Source organism: Charadrius vociferus, unplaced genomic scaffold (assembly GCF_000708025.1).
Source record: "Charadrius vociferus isolate BGI_N301 unplaced genomic scaffold, ASM70802v2 scaffold14, whole genome shotgun sequence".
Lineage (NCBI taxonomy): Eukaryota > Metazoa > Chordata > Aves > Charadriiformes > Charadriidae > Charadrius > Charadrius vociferus.
Window position 1 is genome coordinate 7,033,848 of NW_009648876.1, and position 22,589 is coordinate 7,056,436.

Below are 22,589 nucleotides of genomic sequence, written 5' to 3' on the forward strand. Positions count from 1 at the left end.
ACATTATGCTACGTGCATTCTTATAATTCACATCAATGATTCGCTATTCTTAGATGTTATATATTTATCAAACTTTAGCAGTGCACAATGCTAGTGAACAAAAATTCTTTTAGCATCAGTATGTAGCCACTCTCTCTAACATTTCTGCGAAATAAGGATATCTCCTAGTTAAAAGTCAATATATTCTGTTGAGACAGAATGCCTCCATAAGAAAACCTCTTTCAAAAAGACTCTTTTCATTACAAACCACAGATATGACTCAGGTTAATCAGAATAAGAATTTTGACCTGATTTATTCATACAAATCAATCCAAATTCATTTTAGATCCAAAATATATGTTATTACAAGGATACTAGTAAATTTTCCCAGGTACTAGAGGATTCTATATAAATGTATTTGTTCAAGTGCTTCTCTGTCAACATCCTTTTCCATATACACATCATAGTTCAGCTGCATCTCTTCAACCCATTGGTTGAGCTGAATATCCGTCTGAAACAATGAAAACAGATCCCTAAATTAACACCATGTTGGGAAACATAGCAGGAGTTTCAAGGTCAGTACATCATTAATAAGGCAAGACATAATAGACATTCCAAATTATGCAGCAATGATAAATTAGTTTCTGGAAATGCCATTTAACTTAAATAGGAGAGAATAAAGATAACTTTTAAAAATTATCTCAGTCAATAGTCTAGGTATTTTGCTAGTATGTTACAACTGCTTCTCTATATGGAATTGTATAAGCCTCAAGCATCCTGATCAGAGGGCAACATTTTGACAAGTGCTGAGGGAGCAGCTAACTGTACCACGGAAGTACCACAGGTACTTTCTTGTTTTACACCCAGGGCGTACTGTGTTAAGGCTACAAAGGGCTTCTCAGCTGCTCTGTAACTACTGCCTGCTCCAAGAAAAGGTCAAATGACACCATTGCTGCTCCTGAGGCTGAGGATCTATTTCACCTATCAGCATATAGGCAACAAGTGATTCAATTTCTCTAAAGCAGACTACTGTGGCAAGCAAGCCACTTCATAAATAACCTTGTCATGTATGATCAGCATTTTGTTTCCTAACTAAAGGCGGCCCACATAATTTGTCTAGGCATCATACACTTTAACAACTGTAATCTACTGATGACCTGTGGCAGAATGGACACAGAGCAGAGGTTGGTCCATCGGAAGTGGTTACTACTGAGGGAACAGCAGCAGCAGCACAGGGTGTTCAACATCTTTGAAAGTTGCACTGTTGTCATGCTTGTTTCCAACTGCAATTTAAAGCTATGTCACTGATCCAAGATGCCTGATGGTAATCACCTGGCCAGTTGGGAGATCACATCTCTCCCTAATCTGTACTTCTAACAGCTCATACTGGCATATTACGAATCATTTTCTATGCTGACAGCAGGTCAGAAATACGAGTATCCTCAGGGATGGTCCTTTAATATGTCCCTTTCTCCCACTGGCTTAACGAAACAGTTTGTCATGTTTCGAGACAATGTGCAAATGCAGAGCTAAACAGAGAAAACGTTTAAAGGTTTTGCCTTTAGAAGTTTATAAATACATCTGTACTTCTGAGGTTCTGCTCCTATACCTGGAAGAAGTCTGATGGAAGTGGATATGATTATCACAAAACTTAGTCACATCACAGGATGGCTTTGATAGCATTTTATAGGGTTTTGTTTAACCTCACAGCTAGGGTATTATTAACAATACACACGATAATACAATAATTCAGGCAGCCTATTGATATAGGCTGGGATTTCCATTTTACAGGTGGGGACAATCAAAGTACAGGAAGATGCTGCGGTGGTCAACCTCGAAATAGAATCCAGTCTCCTACATCTTTCAATCTGTGTACAAAATTACATATCCTGCCTTACAGAACTATTTGCCAAGCAGCTAACCCAAACTACAGAACTGTCACTTTCACAGAAAGAGACAAAATGTGTTGGCTAAAACCAGCTGAGGGAACTTACCTGGAGCTTTGAAAGCGATTCTTTAAGGCTTGGAACTGTCACTAATAAGGACCCTCTTTTCCTTACATTACAAGCAATAAACTCCCAAGCTCTGAAACATATTTAAAAGTAGGTCACCGATTTTTAGGAAAAAACCACACATTTGATATAAAAGAGAAATCTAACACTTTTAAAGTTTAGTGGCCAGAGGTAGACTAAGCTTAAAGACTTGCTATACATGCTTATCAGTCACTATTAATATCTAAGCAAATATCTTTGTATGGACAAAATCAAGCTTCATATTAAAAACAGAGAGAATATATGGTCTTACAATGTTAGATTTTGTATCTTTTCAACTCTGACACATACCTGCATGTCATTTTGTACTGTCAACACCTTCACTTTGGACTAGGACTAAACATTGACATTTGGTCCCTTTAAAGTTTTGGTTTTCAAGAAAATCCAGTCTCCGAGCACACTGTTTTATTAAGCTTAACAACAAGCTGCTCTTTACATACATACTTTGCAGTCGTGACAAAATACTTAAGACATTAGCAAACGGGAGTACTTAAATATAGCCCCCAGCATTCCTTTTTTCTGATTTTGCAAGTCAGATAATTTCTCACAGCACAGCAATTTAGACTAAAAAGAATTTAATTTCCAGCATTCTTCAAATGTCATTTGTCTTCATGGTACTAATGCAACATTAAACCACTACCCCTGAGTTCTTGAACAATCAAATGAATTCTCAGTCATGTGCCTGGAAACAAATCTCCTGGCAATCTGAAACACCCACTACCCTTCACCCTTCCACTCTGTGCCTCTCTGGTTGACGTTACCACCTGGTATCAAGGGCAGTAGAACAAGCCTTAGCTGAAACTGCTAGTGAGTATCAGACTGTTGTCTGGGATGGTGGAGACACAGACACACTTTCTTTTTGACTGTCTATTCTAAAGGCAGAGTAACTTCGGACAGTAAAGTTATTTACATTTTAAACTGATACTGCTGGATTAGCAAAAGCTCATCTGTGAGTGTCTTGTAGCTGAAAGAGAAGAACCTTATCCACACGCTTGTTTGCTACCAGATCCTTATGAAGATATATTAGAAATATCTTTAATAACCATGTTTTGCAGTGCATCTGCATTAGAGCTCTGACATCCACAAGTCTGTGACCTGTCTTCTTTCTGAAGATTAAGCTTTATGCTGATATAGTATATTCAGATAATTTAACAGTAAGATACTATTTTAACAGATCAGTGCAAGGATTCAGGGCAAGGTTTGGGTAAACAAAGGAGCAGTGTTTAGTGGGTTTAACAACAAACAACTGCCATAACACCTTAGCAGTTAACTACAACAATTAAGTGTAGGCAGTTTAAAACAATTTCCTTATATAATTTATGTATGTGACTTCAAAAAGCACAACCTTAAGGTTTTCCATAACTTACAAGGTTACACACACATTGCCAAAGAAATAGATTACTTGTTTGGACACATAGCTTACCTGGCCTGTTCCTGTCTGTCAAGAAAATATTCAAAGACATTATTCATTACAACAACATCAGCCTTCTGAAGAAGTGAAGCCTCAGTACAGATGTCTGCGTGAACCACCTGAAGGAGAAAAATTTCACATGGCATAAATTAATTTAGGAGACAAATACAGCCTTCAAGTGGCCATGAAGCCTGTCAACCTAATACAGCACCTGCTACCACCATTTTGAACCAGTCACAAAACTGGGTATTACACTAGCTTCACAGTAGATAAAACTGAAGTAATTAACCAGAATAGGCATTAAAAAAAAAAAAAAAAATCAGATTTACCTCCTCTCATTAAAATACTTGATTCATGACGTTAAGTGAAATAAACTAAATCTAACTTTTGGTCTAGAACACTGTGTGCTGTAAAAGAATTCACAGAATTCACAGAATTGTTAGGGTTGGAAGGGACCTCTGGAGATCATCTAGTCCAACCCTCCTGCCAGAGCAGGTTCACCTACAGCACGTTACACAGGACAGCGTCCAGGCGGGTTTTGAATGTCTCCAGAGTGGGAGACTCCACCACCTCTCTGGGCAGCCTGTGCCAGTGCTCCACTACCCTCAAAGTAAAGAAGTTCCTTCTCATGTTAAGATGGAACTTCCTATGTTCAAGTTTATGCCCATTACCCCTCGTCCTATCACTGGGCGAAAGAGGAGATGATGTATGGGATGGCTGTGACATTTCACTTACCTGTATTTTATCACAAATGCTCACTGATTTCAGGAAAGGAGCTAAGCTAGCTAAACCTTTTTTGAGGATATTAAAAGGCATCTCACAGGCTCAGTGGGTTATTAAAGGATTATAGCTAGAAAAGACACTACAGACCCAGGTCTGACAGCTGAATTCTCACGACATATGTTGGGACTGGGAACGCTGGAAAGGCAGGATGCTCAACGGCACTGGAGGACAGCAAGAGCTTTAACTTACTAAACAACTGCCTCTCCAGTCATCATAGGGGCTGGTTTGATTTCATCTACCTTCACCTATGGAAAAGGATATTAGCACATCGTGTCATTTTCAAACAGGTGAGACTATAGTGACAGGAGAATATGGATGCTCATTAACACTCTGACAAGATGTGTTTGATTTCCTCTTAAACACGGAGAAATACATCACATCTTAAATCTGAGGAGAAACATAAATTGGAACGTCTTTTGAAGGGATAAGGGAGAGAAAGCCAATCTGACTATTACTTGCATTCCACGAATTTTTTTGAAAGTGCATCCCTATATGTTGAAAATGGATAGAAAATCTGATCAACTTATTTTCTTTCCTGTGTGATCTATTACTAGGGTGTGCTGGAAATATCCTAACCTGATGGATTCAACATTTCATATTTTGTCAAATCCTTCCAATATTGGACAGATGTTAAAAGGAATTCTTAATTCTGTCAGGAAAGCTGAATGTTAGTATAGAAGATTAAAACACATATCTGTTGAAAAATGTTTTGCCCACTTAACAATATACCAATACATGTTGGGAGGGTAAATTATGTGTTCCTCCTCCTAACAAACACACAAAGCATGCTGTTCTGATAGAGGAAACAGATACTACTACCCCTGCAACATGTAAGGGTTCAAGTGTGGAAAATATGACGAGTTGCCACAGTTTATGACTCCGGTTCATGCTATCAGAATCCATTACAGCAACTGCAATTATAGCCAAATATTTCAATATTAGTAGTAACAGAAAGAAACAACAGGCATCACAGCATTTCATCTTTGACAGCTATATTCCATGGTTCTCTGCAAGTGCTCCAAATCAGTAAAACAAACATCTTTATCTCCTTAAACACATTACCATGCCAAGCTGTTCACCACTGCCTGTAGTGAGTGGAAAGGAAGCAACTGTGTTCTTGTACCTATTCCTGCAGGTTAGTGTTTGAAGGTTCTATCTCATTGAGAAATAGGGACAGTTCAGTTATCAGAATGACTGGTCAAATTCCTACTTCCGCCTCTAGCGTGTGGACATCTGAACTATTTATCCATTAGTTCATGAAAGTTAGAGCTTTTTAGGACAATTAAGGTTGGCAATAATTTGTCTTAAAACAGTGCACTGTAAACTATAGCAGTACAGTCGCTGACTAAGCAGAAGTTCAAGCATTCAGACAGCAAAGAAAGAAGACAGACCAGTCAGGCCACCATCAGCAGTCCTAAATACAGCAGGTCCTGGTTGTCAACTCACGTCCTCTGTGTAAAGCCACTGCTAACTGTAGATTAAAACAAAAGACCATAAACTGGGGTGGTAGAGATATTATGTATACAGGCTTGACTGCTGCCCTGTTACACAGGCAATAGCCTCCTGCAGTGGGGCGGGACAAACAGCCAGGGACAAAACATGCCTCAGCTAGACCTGCCAGAACTCATGTACTGGAGCCCAGATTTAGCCAGACTGTAAGTGGGATTTGGATCCCTGTTTCTGAGGCTAAATAGGCACTCTACACTCTTATTTTCAAGGGGCAAAAATAACAAACCCACAGAATTTCTGTACAAAACCCCTGAGCAGCAGTCCTTTAATCCAAACACAAGTAACTGGTGGACTGTTCTACCAGTGGACTTCTTGCAGCACAAGAAGTCACAATTAGCGCTAAACTTTCTTAATGCCTTACTAATGGTAGTCCTAGTATTTTAAGCCTCAATTTCATAAGATGCTTAAACTACTGGGAAACTTTGAGCATGTGTTGATGTTTCCTTGACTTAAACCTTAACTTGACATTACTCTGCATTTACAGAGTAGGCGACCATGCTGACTAAAGCGACCCAAGCACCCCGTTCTCCCCAAATATATCCTCATTCCTACTGGGGAATGTAGGACCACATAAGCATGCGTGGCTGCACCATGAGCCAGACCCAGGTATTGCTCCAGCCAAAACATCACGTTTTTGCTCGGTTCTTTTTCAGCTGGACCAATTCCCTGACCTGTGGCTGTGTGCTGGCACAACAGAGGGGGCAGCAACTGATTTTAAAACACTCCTGTTGCCCAACAGAATACACACCAAGCATTTTGTGATTACAGGCAATTTCTGAATTGAGGTCTCAAGTTTCCCGAGATCTGCTGAACTGTTTACTTTCCTCCCAGCGTCTAAGTGTTTGCTCAAATGGCAAAAGATGCTGAGCAACTTTCTACGCACTTTAACAAACCAAATGTTGACCAAAGAAACACAAGGTTCACTCAGAGATTTAGTCACTAAAGATATCATTCCACCCTGCTGTCCTTTGGGAACGTACTCTAATAAAAATTCAGAATGTCCTGAAAAAATAATTGTTATTTAAGATGGGTCTCTTAAAAGTTTTTCAAATTTGTGTAATAAATTATCAGCAACTGGATTCTGACTATTTTTCAAGCTGGTATGTGTCTCTAGAGAGGACTTATTTGGGGTTGAAATAAAAATCTAAAATTGAAATGTTCAAAGCAGTGTGATAACAGGAGTCACATGACTAAATTAGCATCTAATGAGACTCAAATAGCTAAGTCCTCAGGCACTGCTTTGAAAATGTATTATCTTATCTTTATGCTCTGAAATGAATACTTCAGCAGAATTACAAGGTGTGAAGGAAAAACAAAAAGGCTTATAATAAAGAATATATAAGGCTGAAAAGCACGCATATAGATCTCCAGCTCCACTGAATTAACTTGACAGAGTTCCTAACTGCACTTTCAGTCTCATCACAGTAAGGTGTTATGAACACAAAACATGCAAAACCCAGAGATCACGGATAAACTGGCAGCAACTGGGATTGAGCTGGGTAACCCAATGATACTGCTTACCCTGTGTTAAACATTTCATGTTTATTATTTCTTTTCAGTTGAAAATCAATTACTTTAATTCCCAAGAAACTACTACACCGAGCAGTTTGTGTGACTTCATTCAAGAGCAGATGCATACAACACAGGATTAAAGTCAGTATTCTACCTGGCATATTCTACTTACCAACTTTTGCTGGTAACAAAGTAACTGGTATTCCTCAGAAAACAAAACAAAATGTATTTTTTTCCCTCATTAAAATAGGAGTAGTTATTTCTATAATGCCACTAGGGAAATAGTTCCCATAATGATATCACATTGTTTGAAACCCTTTTCGTTTGTGGAACGTACATATGCGCTGACATTCCAAGAAAGGAAATACCAATAGCTGTAAGTCTGTAAGGTGTTCTTAGATGCAAATTTTTAAATCCTACAAACATGTTTCTGCTAACATTAATGAAATACAAACATTTAGTTTTGTTATTCATGACAGAAACTCTTTATACACTCAGTTTCACAGAAGTTAGTGCCTATAATGTCATTGATTTAACTGGGAGAAAGAGCTAAGATATCTCTGTTTTGTGTAAGCCAGTAGGTAAGTCCATTCAGGAAAAAGGCTAAGCGATTCAACACATGTTATCATATTTTGAAAATCTCCCTCTTCCTCTCTGCTATGAGATATTTTTTTTTTTCCCTAATGCAAAGCCTTTGTTTAAGACCAAAACAAGCAAAGGCAGAAACTTCTCAGAATGCTGATTTACCAGCTGCTCACATAAACAGGATACCTAGTACACAGGGGTTAAAAATATATACACTAAACTGTATATTTAGTTACCTTTATTCTGTCAATGAACTGGTATTTTGTAACCATCATTTCTTGCAACTGGCAAAAGTCTGCATTCATTTCTACTCCATACAGTTGGGATGCTGAGCTATAAAGATAACCCTACATTAGGAAAAGGAAATTTAGTAACTGCGACACCTTTAAAACAAGTTCAGAAAATTCAATTAAAATGGAAAAAAATAAAACACGGGTTAAGATTAAGAAAGCATTTTAAAACAGCAAGTTGAGAAATGTCTTTCAGTGGACATGATGTTTTTCAGAGCTAAGGCCCTGATTTGGCAATTCCCACTTAGGTCTCATGAATTTTAATAAGAGATCTAAAGTGACACGTCACAATAATAAAAAGAAAAGGAAAGCTCCAACTTCCCTTCAATTGAAAAATAGATGGAAAATGGTCTAAGAAGGAAAAAAGCAGTACAAAGCAAGTCACAAAAGTAGCATGAAAGGAAAAGGCTCTGCACATTTTTGTTTCTTGGGAGAATGGAAGAAGAAAATAGTAAGAGAAAAAAAATTAAAATCCTGACACATACACCCAGTCAAAGTGAGTGAAAATGGAGAACAATGTACCAGTATTATAATGGGATATATTGGTACAGAGTCTTTGTCAGCACCTCTAAGTATGGTATTACTGCCATTTTCAGGTGCTTCATACAGGTACATATGAAAAAAGATAAATTATCCCTTAATAACAAGCCCAAAATAATGGTTCCATTTCAGACTGAGATTTTGGAAAGTTATTGGAGATGTTAGGAAAAAAAAAGTACAAATACTTGAGCCGACAGGCTCCTAATGAAGACATTGCTTTAAGTGCCATTGTCTCCACTGAACACCATAATTACACTTTGCCAACAATGGCAAAGGCAAATAAACAAAGCTAAAGATACAGAATGTCTAAGGTATCTATGTACTACAATCTAATTAGTAAAGTTTTCTGAAACCATTCAACTCAGAGAACAGAAAAGCAACCTGTGAAGTCACCTTTCCTCCAATACAAGCCAAGAATATGATTAAAAAGGAGAAATCTTTTTTTAAAATGTTTCCCCTGCTTTATCTTGAGACTATGTTCTACTATAACAATACAAGCATTTAAGTACTTTAAAACAAATTCAGGCTAGCAGAAGTGTTACCATTTAAGGACCCAATGCTGCAAATATTTACAAATGGGAGTAACTTTCCTCATTTGAGTAGTCCCAAAATTAGATTATTCAGATGAGTAAAATAACATGCTCAAGTGTTTCCAAGATTGAGCCCTAAACAGCCATTGACTTTTGTAAGAAAGTTGTAATGTGTGTTTTGCATTGCTGTTGGCCATATGTTGCACCAGCCATGCCAAAAGCAATCAAAATTGCACTCAAGTTTCTCGATGAAGTATTTTATGTGCATTTTAAAATGCAGAGCAGGACAATATGCTTTTGGAGACAAATTCATATCGAAGTCTTCCTTTGTATAATTTAACAGTTTGTCAGCTTCATAAAGGAATTTAACATAATTAATCTATATATAGACATGGTCAAGACATAGAGGACAAACTTACTTACGAAGGAGAGACAGAGCGGGAACTAGCAAAAGAGCAGCTTGTGCGACAGCAATATGCTACTCTGTTGGACAACAGACTTTTCCTCTCCATAAGCAAGATCTTTTGTATTCCTTCTTGTGAGGAACAAAACAAGAAGCAAAATCGCTAGTAAACAGCACCTTATCCTGTTCAGAAAGTAAGATCAGAGGTGCCTCTCAGAATGACCCGTCCAAGATGGAGTAACAAGAGTAGGCAGTCAGAGAAGAGGGAAGATGTTTGCAACAGTAATAAAAAATGAATTCCTGTGCTGGAAGTTACCGCAAATAGCACTGCACCAAGCCTGGAGCCAACGTCAACCACTACCTTTCCTGTCAGGTCAGGCAGTACATGTTGATAAAGAAACTTCAGTTCCATGAGGGAAAAGGAATGCGAAATAAACTCTGGGAAATAAGAACAGAACAAAGGTGTTGGGCGGGCAGTACTAGCTACTGTGTTATTAACCAATGAAATATTAATCTGAAGAGTTATCATCACTGAAAACCTGTGTTGTTTGCTGCCTGAACTAGTGTTGGGGACCCTGGAAAACCAGGGTTTGCAGATCGGAAGTAGCCTGCCAAGTAGTCTGTCTCGAGTCTGAGGATTCCTTCCCTTACATGGAGAATTTTGAAATCCCGGATGAAACTGAATTACCTTTTTCTGTACAGTAACATATATTAAAGAATACAAAACCAAGTAACTTGAAATCGTTTAAGTGAAAAAGGAAACATTGTACCTAAGGCTCAACACAGTTCACGCAAAACTTTTTACGGGCAGACATATTATGAGCTTGAATTTCAACTCCAATGTTTTCAGGAACGGAATGTTCTCCATATAAACCATTCCTCCTTCAATGCCTGTGCTACACGGGTGACAGCACTGATCTGTACCACACCACACACAAGCTTTAAGACAGATGGTTCTTTCTAGTGCTTTTCAGCATGAGAGAGAGGAGACTGAGGCTACTGCATGGACTCCTACAGTACTGTCTTCCTCTTGCATCTTCCTTTTCAGTGTTACACAGCCCTGCCTCTTCCCTGCCCAGCTTTTGTGGGCAACTATGGTCACTCATACACTGCAAATTAATTCAACTTACATGTGTAGGAGTCTCCTTCCATTGGTTACAGGAAATAATTCTGGCTGTGTACTACACCAGTCTGGACAAAGTCCTCCACTAGCCTGATGTTGCGTTGCCCAGCTGAGTCACTGAACAAACCAGTTCACTTAAACTGAATTTGCTTTTCGTGTTCCCAAAAGAGCACTTACCTAAAGATGCAGTCTTGTATGAGCCACACTCGGTGCAATAGCTCCTACTCATTTTCCCCTCCTCACACAATGAATCAACAAAATCATCATCATAAAGGAATGCATCAACATGAATCATGGGCAGTGGATGCTGGTGTATCTGAGAAGAGGAACAAACCCCAAGAAAAGCATAACCAAGTCTCTTAATTTCACTTACACTGTTACACAGTTAACTGTCCCACCCTCCTACCTTTCCCAAAATCCCCAAGATCCAAGTTTTTCCTCTACTCAAAAGTTACAAATCAAAATTAAACCATAGAAAACATGCATGTAAACTGAATCATCAAATTCCCCTGAAATAACCAGTATGTGGAAGTTGACAAAGGAAAGCAAGCTGGTTTCAACAGCTGAGTAGGAGACCTGCTGTGAATTTTGTTTCCTTGGTGCTTGCTTGACTATAAAGGAGGTACAGGGTAAAGGAAGCTTTTTCTCTGCCACTTTAATGACAAGAATGTAACTTAAATTTAGAAGAAAGGGCAATTTTGCTTCTCAACTTCAACTGTCTGAATATTTTCATCTTCATGCCTTATGCCTCAATCTAGAAACACCCCTGATTAACATGGGTGTCATTTTCAATCAAAAGCATACCAGCTGGGACGCTTGCCTTCTCATCATTTCAAGGGGTATAATCTTCATCCTCCTACTCCTCTTTCCTCCCTCTCCTAGGCTTGCTGCATGTGACCAATCCACTTCTCCCGTTTAAGAGCCACACACCACTTCTATGGGAAATGCATTAACTTTCCACCTATACTGACATCTCAAGTAGAAAAGGTGCTCTCCCCTCCCACAGGACTCACAGCCCACCTCTTTCTGAGCCATCAGAATCTGAAAAGAGCTGGAAATCATTTCTTGCCTGCCCACATTATGGCAACAGCAAAACACTGGCCCTGTATTTCTGTTTTCTTTAAGTCTATTATGGAGCCAGCATTAAAGAATCACTGTGACAGGTGCCACACCACACAGAATGAAAGCTATGCCAAACAATTTATGATCAAAGTATTAAGAGCTATGAAGCAACTTTCTTGGGGTCACACAATCATGCAACAACAGGCCTGAGAACCAAACTGAGATTTCCTATACCTCAACCCAGTGCTTATTCTGTTATGCGTTACTACTAAAACTAAAGTCAGCATAGTCCCCAAATAAATGACGTGGTTCAGCAAAAGGAGACCATAACAATTAGCTTACTTTCTGAACAGCTTGATGTTCCGAATTAAACATTGCCTCAATGGGTAAACGATTCCGCAAATCTTCAGCAATATTTTTGAGCACAACATCATTGTTACTCACCACAAGCTCATCAAAGTCATCTATAAATCAAGACAAACAAAAACCTCTGAACAATCATATGCAGATCTTGTGGACTAAGTGATGACCAGTACAATACAGTTGCAAGACATAAACAATACCAGATGGATAAGGTTTTCATTTGAAATGCATTTTTTAGCCTTTGTTAGCTTTTCCAGCCAATGACAGATTTGGATTGTAATAACTTTGCCACTTAAAATAAACGTAGCACTTTTTTGAAATCTCAAATTATTTTCATATTTATAAACTTATAACTCACATATGATGCTCTGGGCTGCCACCAAAGTGATACTGTTTCAGCTTAAGATATAAAAACATCAAAGATGTTTTTGAACTATTGGAGAAATTGCAAAACTCATAGTTGCCTGAATGCAGGCTTTTTTTTTTATATACAAGTTTCTTTTTATACATACCATCTTTCTAATAAAGCGGTTACAAAAGAATCAGGGATAATGCACAGTTCAACAGTTCAACTTACAATACATTTTACATTACTTAAAACTATCAAAATATTTCAAATGTGAAAAAAAATAGGAATGGATGTAAACCAGTACATTTTTGCAAAGCCACACTGTAAATTCTTGCTATTTTTCCAGCATATCCCTGCATTACTTTATCACCTCTTTTCTTTTTTTTTTTTTAAGATAGCTAGAAAAAAAAAGATCGAGGGAACGTTGGGAAGTCACCAACCCTTTCTTCTTCCACAGCTGAATCAACAGTAAGTGTCACTACTCCTCCAAACTATTCCTTTAAAAAGGATTGTTAATGCTGGAGACTCCACAGCCTCCCTTAGCAATCAATTCCAGTGCTTGATTACCCTTACTATTAGAAAGGAATACTTTTCTTCATAACTGATCTAGATTTCCTCTGCCACAATTTAAACTCAGTACTCTCTGTCCCACTCGCAATGGAAGCAGCAAAGTTTGTTACTCTCCTGTATTTAGCAACTTTTTACTTCTTTGAAGACTTCTCATGTGTCACATCAGTCCTCTTTTCTAGAAGAAACAAGAACCACTTATTATGCCCTTTCCTGCATTTTTTTCTAGGAGTCTGATCATTCTCCTCACTCTCTTTTGGATCTTCTGGACTCTCTCATCCGTCATGACCTGCAGTATTGAGAATTAGACACATTAATCCAGCTAAAAGTTTATTTGCACTAGCCAGGCTTTTCACATCTTGCAGCCAACATCCTGCTTACACACCCCAGTTTCATGTTAGCTCTTTTCCCAGAGTATGATGTTCCTAACTGACATTCAGCATGAGATCTGCTGTATGCCTGTACTCTGTTCCTTTTCGGTTACATTTACGGCTAAAGAAGGACGAGACAGAATTCCTTTTTATCTGGACATCTCACTGCTCTGAGGGCACTGAACTGGTTCTAAACAAAGGCACACCTCAGGTCAAAACTACATACCTGTAAAAGAAACAAAACCCACACACAAAAAAGTAACCACAAACCTAATCCTGAGAAATATACAAAACCCATCTATTGATTCTTGTCTAAAAATAGATGTTTGTCATCTCTTCCCCACCCCTTCTGGTTTGTTTCTTGTTCTATTTAGACTGCCACCATATTGGGCAGGGAGTGTTTTTTTCACATGTATGTATATCACTCACCAAAAGAAGATCTGACAGCTTTTAGAGGTGTTAAAAAAAAAGCTAATGTTTGTTAGCATTGCTGTCCCAGGTGGGAACATCAGTATAGACAAGCTTGATGGCAAGCAGGTTCAAAATAAATCTGTAAAACATGCCAAAAGTTTCTCTGTGCTAATATACCTAATCTTTCCTGTGGAACACAGGCAATGCTAGAAACAGTGAGAAACTTTAAGGCTAGTATAAGAAACAGAGACCAGCTAAACTTTTAACCATGCTGAAATGCTGAAATTCCAAAATGCTTTTTGCTTAAGCACTGTAGTGAGAACGATATGATTAAAGAAACCCTCATTCGTAAGTGCAAGACACTCTCTTCTTAAAAGTGTAAATGTAAATGGTTCTTGCAACGTGTCCCAAAACTGACTCCAAAAGATAACCCTGAATCCCCCACAGTAAGCAGCAAAAACTTTAAATCACCTGGATTCCCTTAAAATATATTTGGTTTATTATTTATTAAATGCATCGCATCAACGCCCTAAGGCCCTGATGGGCACAGTACCGTTGGTAGTTGTTACATGACAGGAAGACAATTTGCTGTTCCAAAGAGTTCACAGTTAAGTTCTCAAGAACCTCAGCTCCTAAGGAGATGCAGACTTTGCATGGAGGAACACAGGAGGGATAGAGGCGGCAGCTGCAACAGCAGCAGCAGCAACACAACAGGTGCAATGCAGCAGCTCCAGCTTGTCAGCATTTTCATTCAAAACCTCTAATAAGCACCCATCTCCTGTTAACCTCATGGTCCATCCAACAACTTGTAAATTTGTTATGAACATCCCAGAAGCAGTGAGTAATTTTCCCGATCAGCTCAGGAAAGATTTCTATGGATGTGACACAGCACAGAAGTAAGACCAGAGATTACGGGAAGATGGGCAGATTTAACTGTTGCTTAACTGGGACCATCAGCACCACGACAGGCCCTCAGCGTGCAAAGGAGTCAGAGTTTGCTGAGGTGGATAACATCTGAGGAGGCAAGAAGGAGAAAAATCACGCTACAGACAGAATGGGAGAGTAGAAAGCTGATATTAGCAGCTGTACAGACCAGTGCCTGTGGGCAATAAGCCCCTACATCTGGCACATGCTTTAAAACAATACTATTACTATGCAAGAGAGCTCATCCAGCTGTTATACTGCCTGTTAAGAGTATCAAATTCATATATAGCATTTAATGAAATGCAGGAAGTGTTCATAGACCACCAGGCCTGCCACATCACACTGCAAATACAGAACTTCAGCTCCCTTTCTCCCAGAGCGGGTGCGTCAATAGGATCTGCTTCCTCATGGCCTGGGTGACCTTTTCTGGCCAACATTAGCGGTGGACAGCTCTATAGGCTATTCAGTGTCCAGCTCTACCACAGAGAAATGCATACTTTCAGTGGGAGACAGGTAGCACACCCATCTTCCTCAAATCCAAAATATCCCTTCCCTGCCTCGATTCTGAAAACTGAAAACACTGATAGTGAAAATTAAATGACGAATGAAAATGCTCCTTCCCAACAATCAGTTAATACTGTAAAGCTTGAACATGTGGGAACAAAAAAAGGAGAAGGAGGCTTGAACAGACCCCTTCTGAGATGACACAACGGCAGCTTCAGCAGAAGCAGAGCATGGAGCGCTCTGCGCGTGCGTGTATAGTCCGTGACTGAACTCAGACACCCAGAGTCGCCTCATTCCTGTCAAAGCAAGAAACAGCAATAGCTACCACAATAACTCATTTACTTTTGCCGTATGTAAATATTTATAGATTGCCATCAAGTATGGAACACAGGTGCCAAATATGAAAACAGGCATTTCTGCCTCAGACCTCTGGAGTTTTATCAACTCCACCCTTGTGTTTAACAAAGTGTTCTCTCTTGAGAATCTCAGTACCACCTTACAAGGGATCTTCAAAGAAACAAAACCACAAAACTATTTTTGATACCATTTCAGTGCCTGTTATATATACGAAAAGGAGAGTGTGCAAGCCAACCCCTGTGTTCACTGAACAGACAACTAAGCAGGAAAGAACCCTACAGTTCATGAAATACTGCAAGATGAATCACAATCATTTGTTTATGGAGGAAGTCTGAGTGCATAGTGTTTGTATTTTACTTCAAAAACCGGTTCCACTGGATCTACTCAACATGCATTTATAAAATTTAATTAACACATTGCAAAAAGCCTAATTAACACCCTGGTGCTGCTCAGCCTTTCTATGGCAAATATAACACAAGCTAAGAAAACATCACAAAGCCTCACACTGGATAGAGAGCACCGCTACACCAATATCTAAACATCCTGGCACTGTGAAATACATGACTAAAGCAATGTATGATTTCCAAATGACAACAGAAAATTACATGTCACGTAGAAAGAAAAGGATTTAGCAAAGGCAACCATAACAGCAACCACCTTACAGTTTTATAGATATATATTCAAACTCATAGAAGTAAAACCCAAATATTAACATCCATGTTACTTAATATGAGGTTAAATTAATAATTCAGCATGTTTTGATGTTACTGAACAAACAGGTCAAGGAGGAAGTCTCATATCTCTAAAACATTACTATCTCCTTTTTTGGCTAAACAATTTGAGATGCAATCTGTGACCTCAGTATACCAACTTAGTCAGGAACTCCAAATACTATTTCTATCCCTAAGCATACTTAGCTATTGGTAGAAAGTAATCAGCTTTTTCCAACAGGAACATAACCAGAGCTTATTTTATTGGTTCTTTAAGTCTTTTACATTAATGAATTGAAAGAAGCTCCAAAGTTAAATTTTAAACAAGATATGTCATATGACTATTTTATAATCACTAGTTTTCCCCACCATTACTAAGTTTCAGTGTCTAACAACTTAGAAGTATTTGGTGTTTGAGACCTCTCTTGCAGTAGTATAATTTGTCACAACAAAGGAAATTAATGCCAATTCCCAAAGTCCGTGATTCATCAAACTACAGGTAACATCCCATTTTAATTTACCAAACAACAGAGAAGTGGAAAAGATTTTTGTTATGGCGTAATTTTAACATAAAAATACATTCCAGTTAATGTGGCTCCACAACGCTATTTTCATCTCTTCTGAAAGGATATTTTACTTGGATAAATCACTTCTACCAATTTGGATATGATGCCTTGTACTAAATTGCTTTTTCACACACACACACACACACACACACACACAAACACACACTATACTTTTTACATTGCAGAAACCCATGTTTTCATCCTCTTAAAGAGACTCATTCCACTTCAGTTCCACCTGTAGTGACAATAGTACTGAAAGGAAACATTAAAAACCATTTCCTGTAAAAAAGTCAAATTTTTTTCTTATACTATTTCCTATTCCTGTGTTGTGGAAATCATCATCTGATAATTTTAACTATCACGTCTGGGAACACAATAATTCATAATTGAATACATAATAGAAATATACAATACATAATAGAAAAAGCTGGACAAACCTGCTCTGTTCCTAAGAGTATGGTGAGAAGAATTTTCTTCCCTACATGCAGAACACAGCACTAAAGCAGCACACCCACCACGGTTCGGTTAAGTTAATTTTGTCAGATACCCCTCCCTTACTGCCTGTTAAAAGCCTGAACTTAGAGCTGCACTGACTGCCCTCAACTTTGAAGGCACAAGACCAAATCCTACACCAATCTCTTAAGAAGCTAGTTTGCTCCCAGTACACGTGAATCTACAAGAAAAAAAAAATAATTTTTACTTAATTATACGTTGTTTGCCCTTAACTTAGAGTATTTGCAATGGTTTATTATTCAATGATGGTTTTGAGTAATACATCACTGTATGAACAACTGGCACTTCAGACCAGTACACCACTTTGAAATCTTAGGTTTATATTTAAATGCTTCTAATGAAATGCATAGAATGGAAAAAGTTTGTAAGATCGCTTTATTTTACTGTTAAATAACTAAAAAAATATGTAAAAGCTAGTATTAGAATAGTCAGTTTTAGCCCTGCTGAAAAAAATATTAATCTATTTTAGACCCCACAATAATACATGAAAAACCATAAAGGGTCTTTTTATCACCTTATCTGTGCTTCACTGACATGAATTGAGACATAGGCTTTTGTAATCTGCATTAAAGCTCTAAGTACAGCAAAAGCGTTCAGTAGCTGCCAGTAAATCAAGTGGTTTTGTGACTTCAACCTCAAACTTCAAATTAGGATTCCTGTATTTAGTTCCTCTGATTCCTGTATCTCTGTGCATGTATAGAGATAGCTTGATCAATTCTGCTTTCACTGCTTACCTTCTCCAGCACCCATTCTTACCAAATGCAACCTCTCCTGCTACTGAAAATTCTTAAGAGTTTGGGCAGTGGAAGAGCGAGAGTGAATATGACCATGTACACATTTATATAGAAGCTATACATCAAATGCTGGGACCCAACTGGGAGGGGATCTTCAGGGGGGTTTCCCCAAGTGGTTTGAATTAGCTCTTGGGCTTCACCCAAGTTTTCTTAGCCAGAACTTCTGGAACGTGGTTATTGCAGAAGGATATTAAAGCATTAATCATCCTATTATTAAAAAGTTCAGTTAAGACACCAAAGGTTCCTGTTATTCTTTCCAACTCTTATTATTTCATTTTCTTTGAGATCTAAGACCAACTCAAAAGAAAAGCTGGAATGCAAGTCACCGTGAAATGACGTACATTTCACTGCAGTGTGTGGGAAGAGCTGGCTGATTGCGAAACAGCCAAGCAGTGTTGCTAAGCAGCTGCCTTAAGACAGTAATGTCGTCTTCCATCATACGTAAAGATTTGGAATTTCTAAATTCGCAATACCCAAAAAAAGCATGACTGGTCATTTTATTCTGTATTCGTACAAAGAAGAAAATGAATAGCATCTTGCATACACTCACATTCCCGTGATAACTAAGGAAGATTAGTCAGAAATCATTTGAGTGAGAAGCTGTTCAATGTTCTCAGTTCCACATACATAAGAGTCTTTACTTCAGATAAGATAATTTGCTTTACTATAAAGTAATTTCACTCTTCCATGGAAAAGTTTCTCAACAACATTCCATGCATACAGCATGTGAGTCAGAAAACAGCAACTAAGTTAAATTAATAAATTAGGCTGTCTTTGCAACAACACTAAGCCTAAAGGGCAACCACTTTGTGCAGGGCTTTGCTCTAAGGCTGCGTATACACTTTACTGAGAGATAGGCGTGAGGGAGGAAAAAAGCCTGACTATAGCTAACAGTGGAATCATGCCCAGCCCTCCTCAGCTGGAAGTAAAACTGTAAGCCCAACATATTCACAGAAACACGAATAGGATGGCAGTGGGAGGGGTGGAAACCCACACGCCACAGAAAAACAACTTGTCTGTGAGGATGCCATTTTTGTTTCCATTTATCCTATCCTTGTTTGCTTAGAGTTTTTCAGAGTATTATCTCCCCATCCCTACAACTCTTTTTCTTCTGTTCATCAGAGACTTGTTTCTTCCCTACACCTGTATTGCAAAGACTAGGCTTTTATTTCTGTGCAGTACAGAGATCTTCTCACTCTTTCAGCATCTCCCATAAAATTGTTTTCTCTCTGCACAGAGAGAACCCCAAATTCCCTAACTGTATTCAGGGTACAGCAGCAAAAACCTAGGCACCACCTCCTCACTATCCTCTATCCAACCAGTATTAATTATTACATCACTATCTAGGTGTTACAATGGGCAGTATAATTACTGAAATGCAACATTCTGATGGGAAAAAAAAAACACCATGAAAGTTACTGTCAGTATGCAGCCACAGAAGCAGCTTGCAGAAACAATGCAAAGAGAAGTGTTATCAGAAGAGTTGTGTTGGAGACATCACCCAAAATATTTGCAGCTCCAGGGAAATTGCAAAGAGGGTAAAGGAATGTGACCTGCTGGGAAAATGCCTCTGCTTACCTACCGTTCAATGCTGCAGGAAAATAACACCAGTAAGACAGAAAGAGAGAGTTCTCTTTTACTCCAGTCCTGTACTTGGCTCAGGGTGGAAAAAAAAGGAAACTGAAGATAAACCAGGAGGACACCGCCATTCAGAAAAAGCAGAGTGGAAAAACATGAACAGGTTAATGGCCCAAAGAGGCAATGAAACACATCTTAATTGGATAATAATGAAAAGTTCTTACAGATAGGCACAAAACTTTCTAATTCCCTCTCTTCTACCATATACCTACATGTACATATATGTGTACGTTAGAGGGGTAGACTGCAGCACCTCAAGACAGCAGAAAAATTGGGCAAACATTAATACTTTTACTTAAAACATCATAACCAACAGATTCAGAAACCAGAAACTTCTACAAGCCGTAGCATGAGACCAAATTCTATAGGCTATAAATTTCTGCACAAATGTAGCAATCTGGGAAATTAAAGTAGCCTTAGTCACACATGTCCCAAATGCCACATCTGGGAACAAATGGTTACCTACAGGTTTATACTGCACCAGCAAAACACAATCACAAACTGTAAGGAAATGCCAAGGATGCAGATGCCTAAAGCGCAACTTCTGTCCTCTGATCTGCTGCATATGAGCCAAAAAGCCATTGAATGGCAACTACAAAGCTAATTATGTTAGTTTTAAGATGATGTGCATAGTGAAGCAGCAACAATCAGCATTGATGCACACAATATAAAAACAGAAGGACAGAGATTGCTCAGATGTACCAAGCACAAAGTAGTTCAAAATTTGGAACCTGATCTACACTTTAGTTTGCATCATAATTATGAAGAGTAAATATGAAGCAAGAACATATATTTCCTTTCACTGAAAGGCCTCGGCATGGATCCAGATTATTAAAATTCAGAAAAATATATTTGAGAGATCACAATCCAATAAAGGCTAGGAACTATAGCATACTTGTCTTTCACACAAACTATCTATCTATGAGAATTTTTGGAAGCTGTAGCAAAAAAAAGAAACATTTTAAAAGTTATTCATTGACAAAGGATTTTTGCAAGTCTACATAAACAACGCCATTGGCTAAAAATTCCTATAGTAGAGAGAAAGCACGATCATAGAATCAAAGTGTAGAAAATAGTAAGTACGTGTTTCCTAACCTAAACAGTTAAGCATTTTCAAGTCTAACTAGTAAGTTCCCATGTGCTTTACTGTATTTGTAAAGGAGTCAGTAAGCAGAGAAAGCCAGCTATGCACACCACGCAAACTAACGTACTGTAGAAGGAGCTGTAATGATTTACACTAAGTGAACAAGCACTATGAATGATTGCATATGAAATTCAATGAGATTTTTAAATTAGAGCATATTGGATGGAAGAAAACTACTTCTAACATGATTATTTACAGTAACCCAAGCACCGTTTAGCAAGCAGAGCATGCTACTGCATCCGGACAAGGACTCAAACAGGAAGGGATGAAATATTGCTTATAGCAGATTGCTCTATGTCTATACACACACATGTGTAGACATATACATGTGTACAGACACACACACACAGAAAATATGAATGCTTAGTTACAATTAACACTAACTACATCCATCCAAACTTCAGCCTCCAAGTCTTAGGCAGTCCCATCTCTGCTCTAATCGTGAAGGGTGACTCACAGATGCTCTGAAACATCTGGCAATGTCCTTCCTAGGAAAGAACCCGTTGGGGTGGAAGGGCAGCGTGCCCACCGAGGAAGGAAATGCTGCGTTCCCAGCTGGTTTCTTTCCCGCAATGCCAGCAGAGGGCCTGCTCAGCCAGAGAAGGATCTTTCCTGCCTCTGTCCATCTGAGTGGCCATGGAAGCTGCAAACCACAGGGCAACCATGAGTTTGCAGTTCTAAGTACCTGGACAGCTGGACAACTTCTAGGTGTCATAGCTGGCCTCTGTGCAAGTCCCCATCTGTTTGCCTATGAAGATGTTTCCACCCTAAAGCAGAGGAGCTGGAACAAAAGACCTGAACAAGCAGCTGAACTTGAACCCTAGCACAACAGGGCATAACCTGGGGAAGTAACGTATTGTATGACGATTTTCTTCCACCCAACGCATGATCACCAGGCAGTGGGTTTACCGTCCCAGCAGGCAGTGATTAATAAACAGGACACACATTTATTGGCTGCTTGAGAGTGGATCAAAGGATTCAGAGGGCCTTCAAGATTCGTACCCGCAATAGCAAAATGCAAATATACCCACAGACCAAGCAGCGTTTGGTCAGTTTATTCAGCATGACACTGTATGCTCACATCTTTAGTGCACTGCCTATATTCAGGTTTTCCGTGTCATCTTTTTGTTCGGTTGCAAATTAACAGCTTGTGCACTGACCCACACTTCCTTTCTTCATCTGTCATGAGACACTCAATTGCAGCACGCTGATGAAATTATATTGAGACACAAACAAGAAAGCAAACAGAAAGCTATGTTAACCTAAGATGACATTAAGCAGGGAAAGCAGTGTTTGCAAATTAGCTCAAACCGCTATTTTCAAGCTTCTGAAAGGTTGCTGTGAACATGCGTGAAGCTGTACAAGACTAACATCTAAAAACGCCTAGATACGGCAGGAGCACAGTGCCTCCGTGCGACCTCCGACGCTTCACGCTGGAGAGTTTAGGAGGTTACCCCCCAGCTGTCTGCCCTACTCTTCTGCCGGGAGCCCCTGTCCCTGCAGCACAGCCGGCACAACAACCGTGAGCTCGTACACTCGCGACCCCACGCATGCCACCACCTCCAGTGCGGACCGACATGCCAGCCTGGCTGACCGCTGG

At 39.0% G+C, this 22,589-nt stretch overlaps 1 protein-coding gene across 1 annotated transcript; it reads right to left on the reverse strand.

The window, feature by feature from the left end:
- Nucleotides 1-290: 290 nt before the first annotated feature.
- On the reverse strand, nucleotides 291-13,343 carry LOC104288236. The gene is made up of 9 exons (XM_009887012.1): nucleotides 13,308-13,343; nucleotides 12,654-12,660; nucleotides 12,121-12,242; nucleotides 10,894-11,032; nucleotides 9,955-10,031; nucleotides 8,067-8,177; nucleotides 3,454-3,560; nucleotides 1,974-2,064; nucleotides 291-490 (listed from the first exon to the last, which is right to left on the reverse strand). Exons 1-9 carry the CDS (start codon nucleotides 13,341-13,343, stop codon nucleotides 374-376), a joined length of 807 nt encoding a protein of 268 aa, XP_009885314.1. The 3' UTR covers nucleotides 291-373.
- Between the last annotated feature and the right edge of the window lie 9,246 nt (nucleotides 13,344-22,589).

What these genes read in the sequence shown, in the direction of transcription:
- LOC104288236 (XM_009887012.1), bottom strand. Translation starts at nt 13,343, where the DNA reads ATGACGGATGAGAGAGTCCAGAAGATCCAAAAGAGA. An exon ending in ATACAAGACTGCATCTTTAG is followed by an intron (nt 10,032 to 10,893) that starts GTAAGTGCTCTT and finishes CTTATTTCCCAG; the next exon opens with AGTTTATTTCGCATTCCTTT. An exon ending in AATCGCTTTCAAAGCTCCAG is followed by an intron (nt 491 to 1,973) that starts GTAAGTTCCCTC and finishes TCATTGTTTCAG; the next exon opens with ACGGATATTCAGCTCAACCA.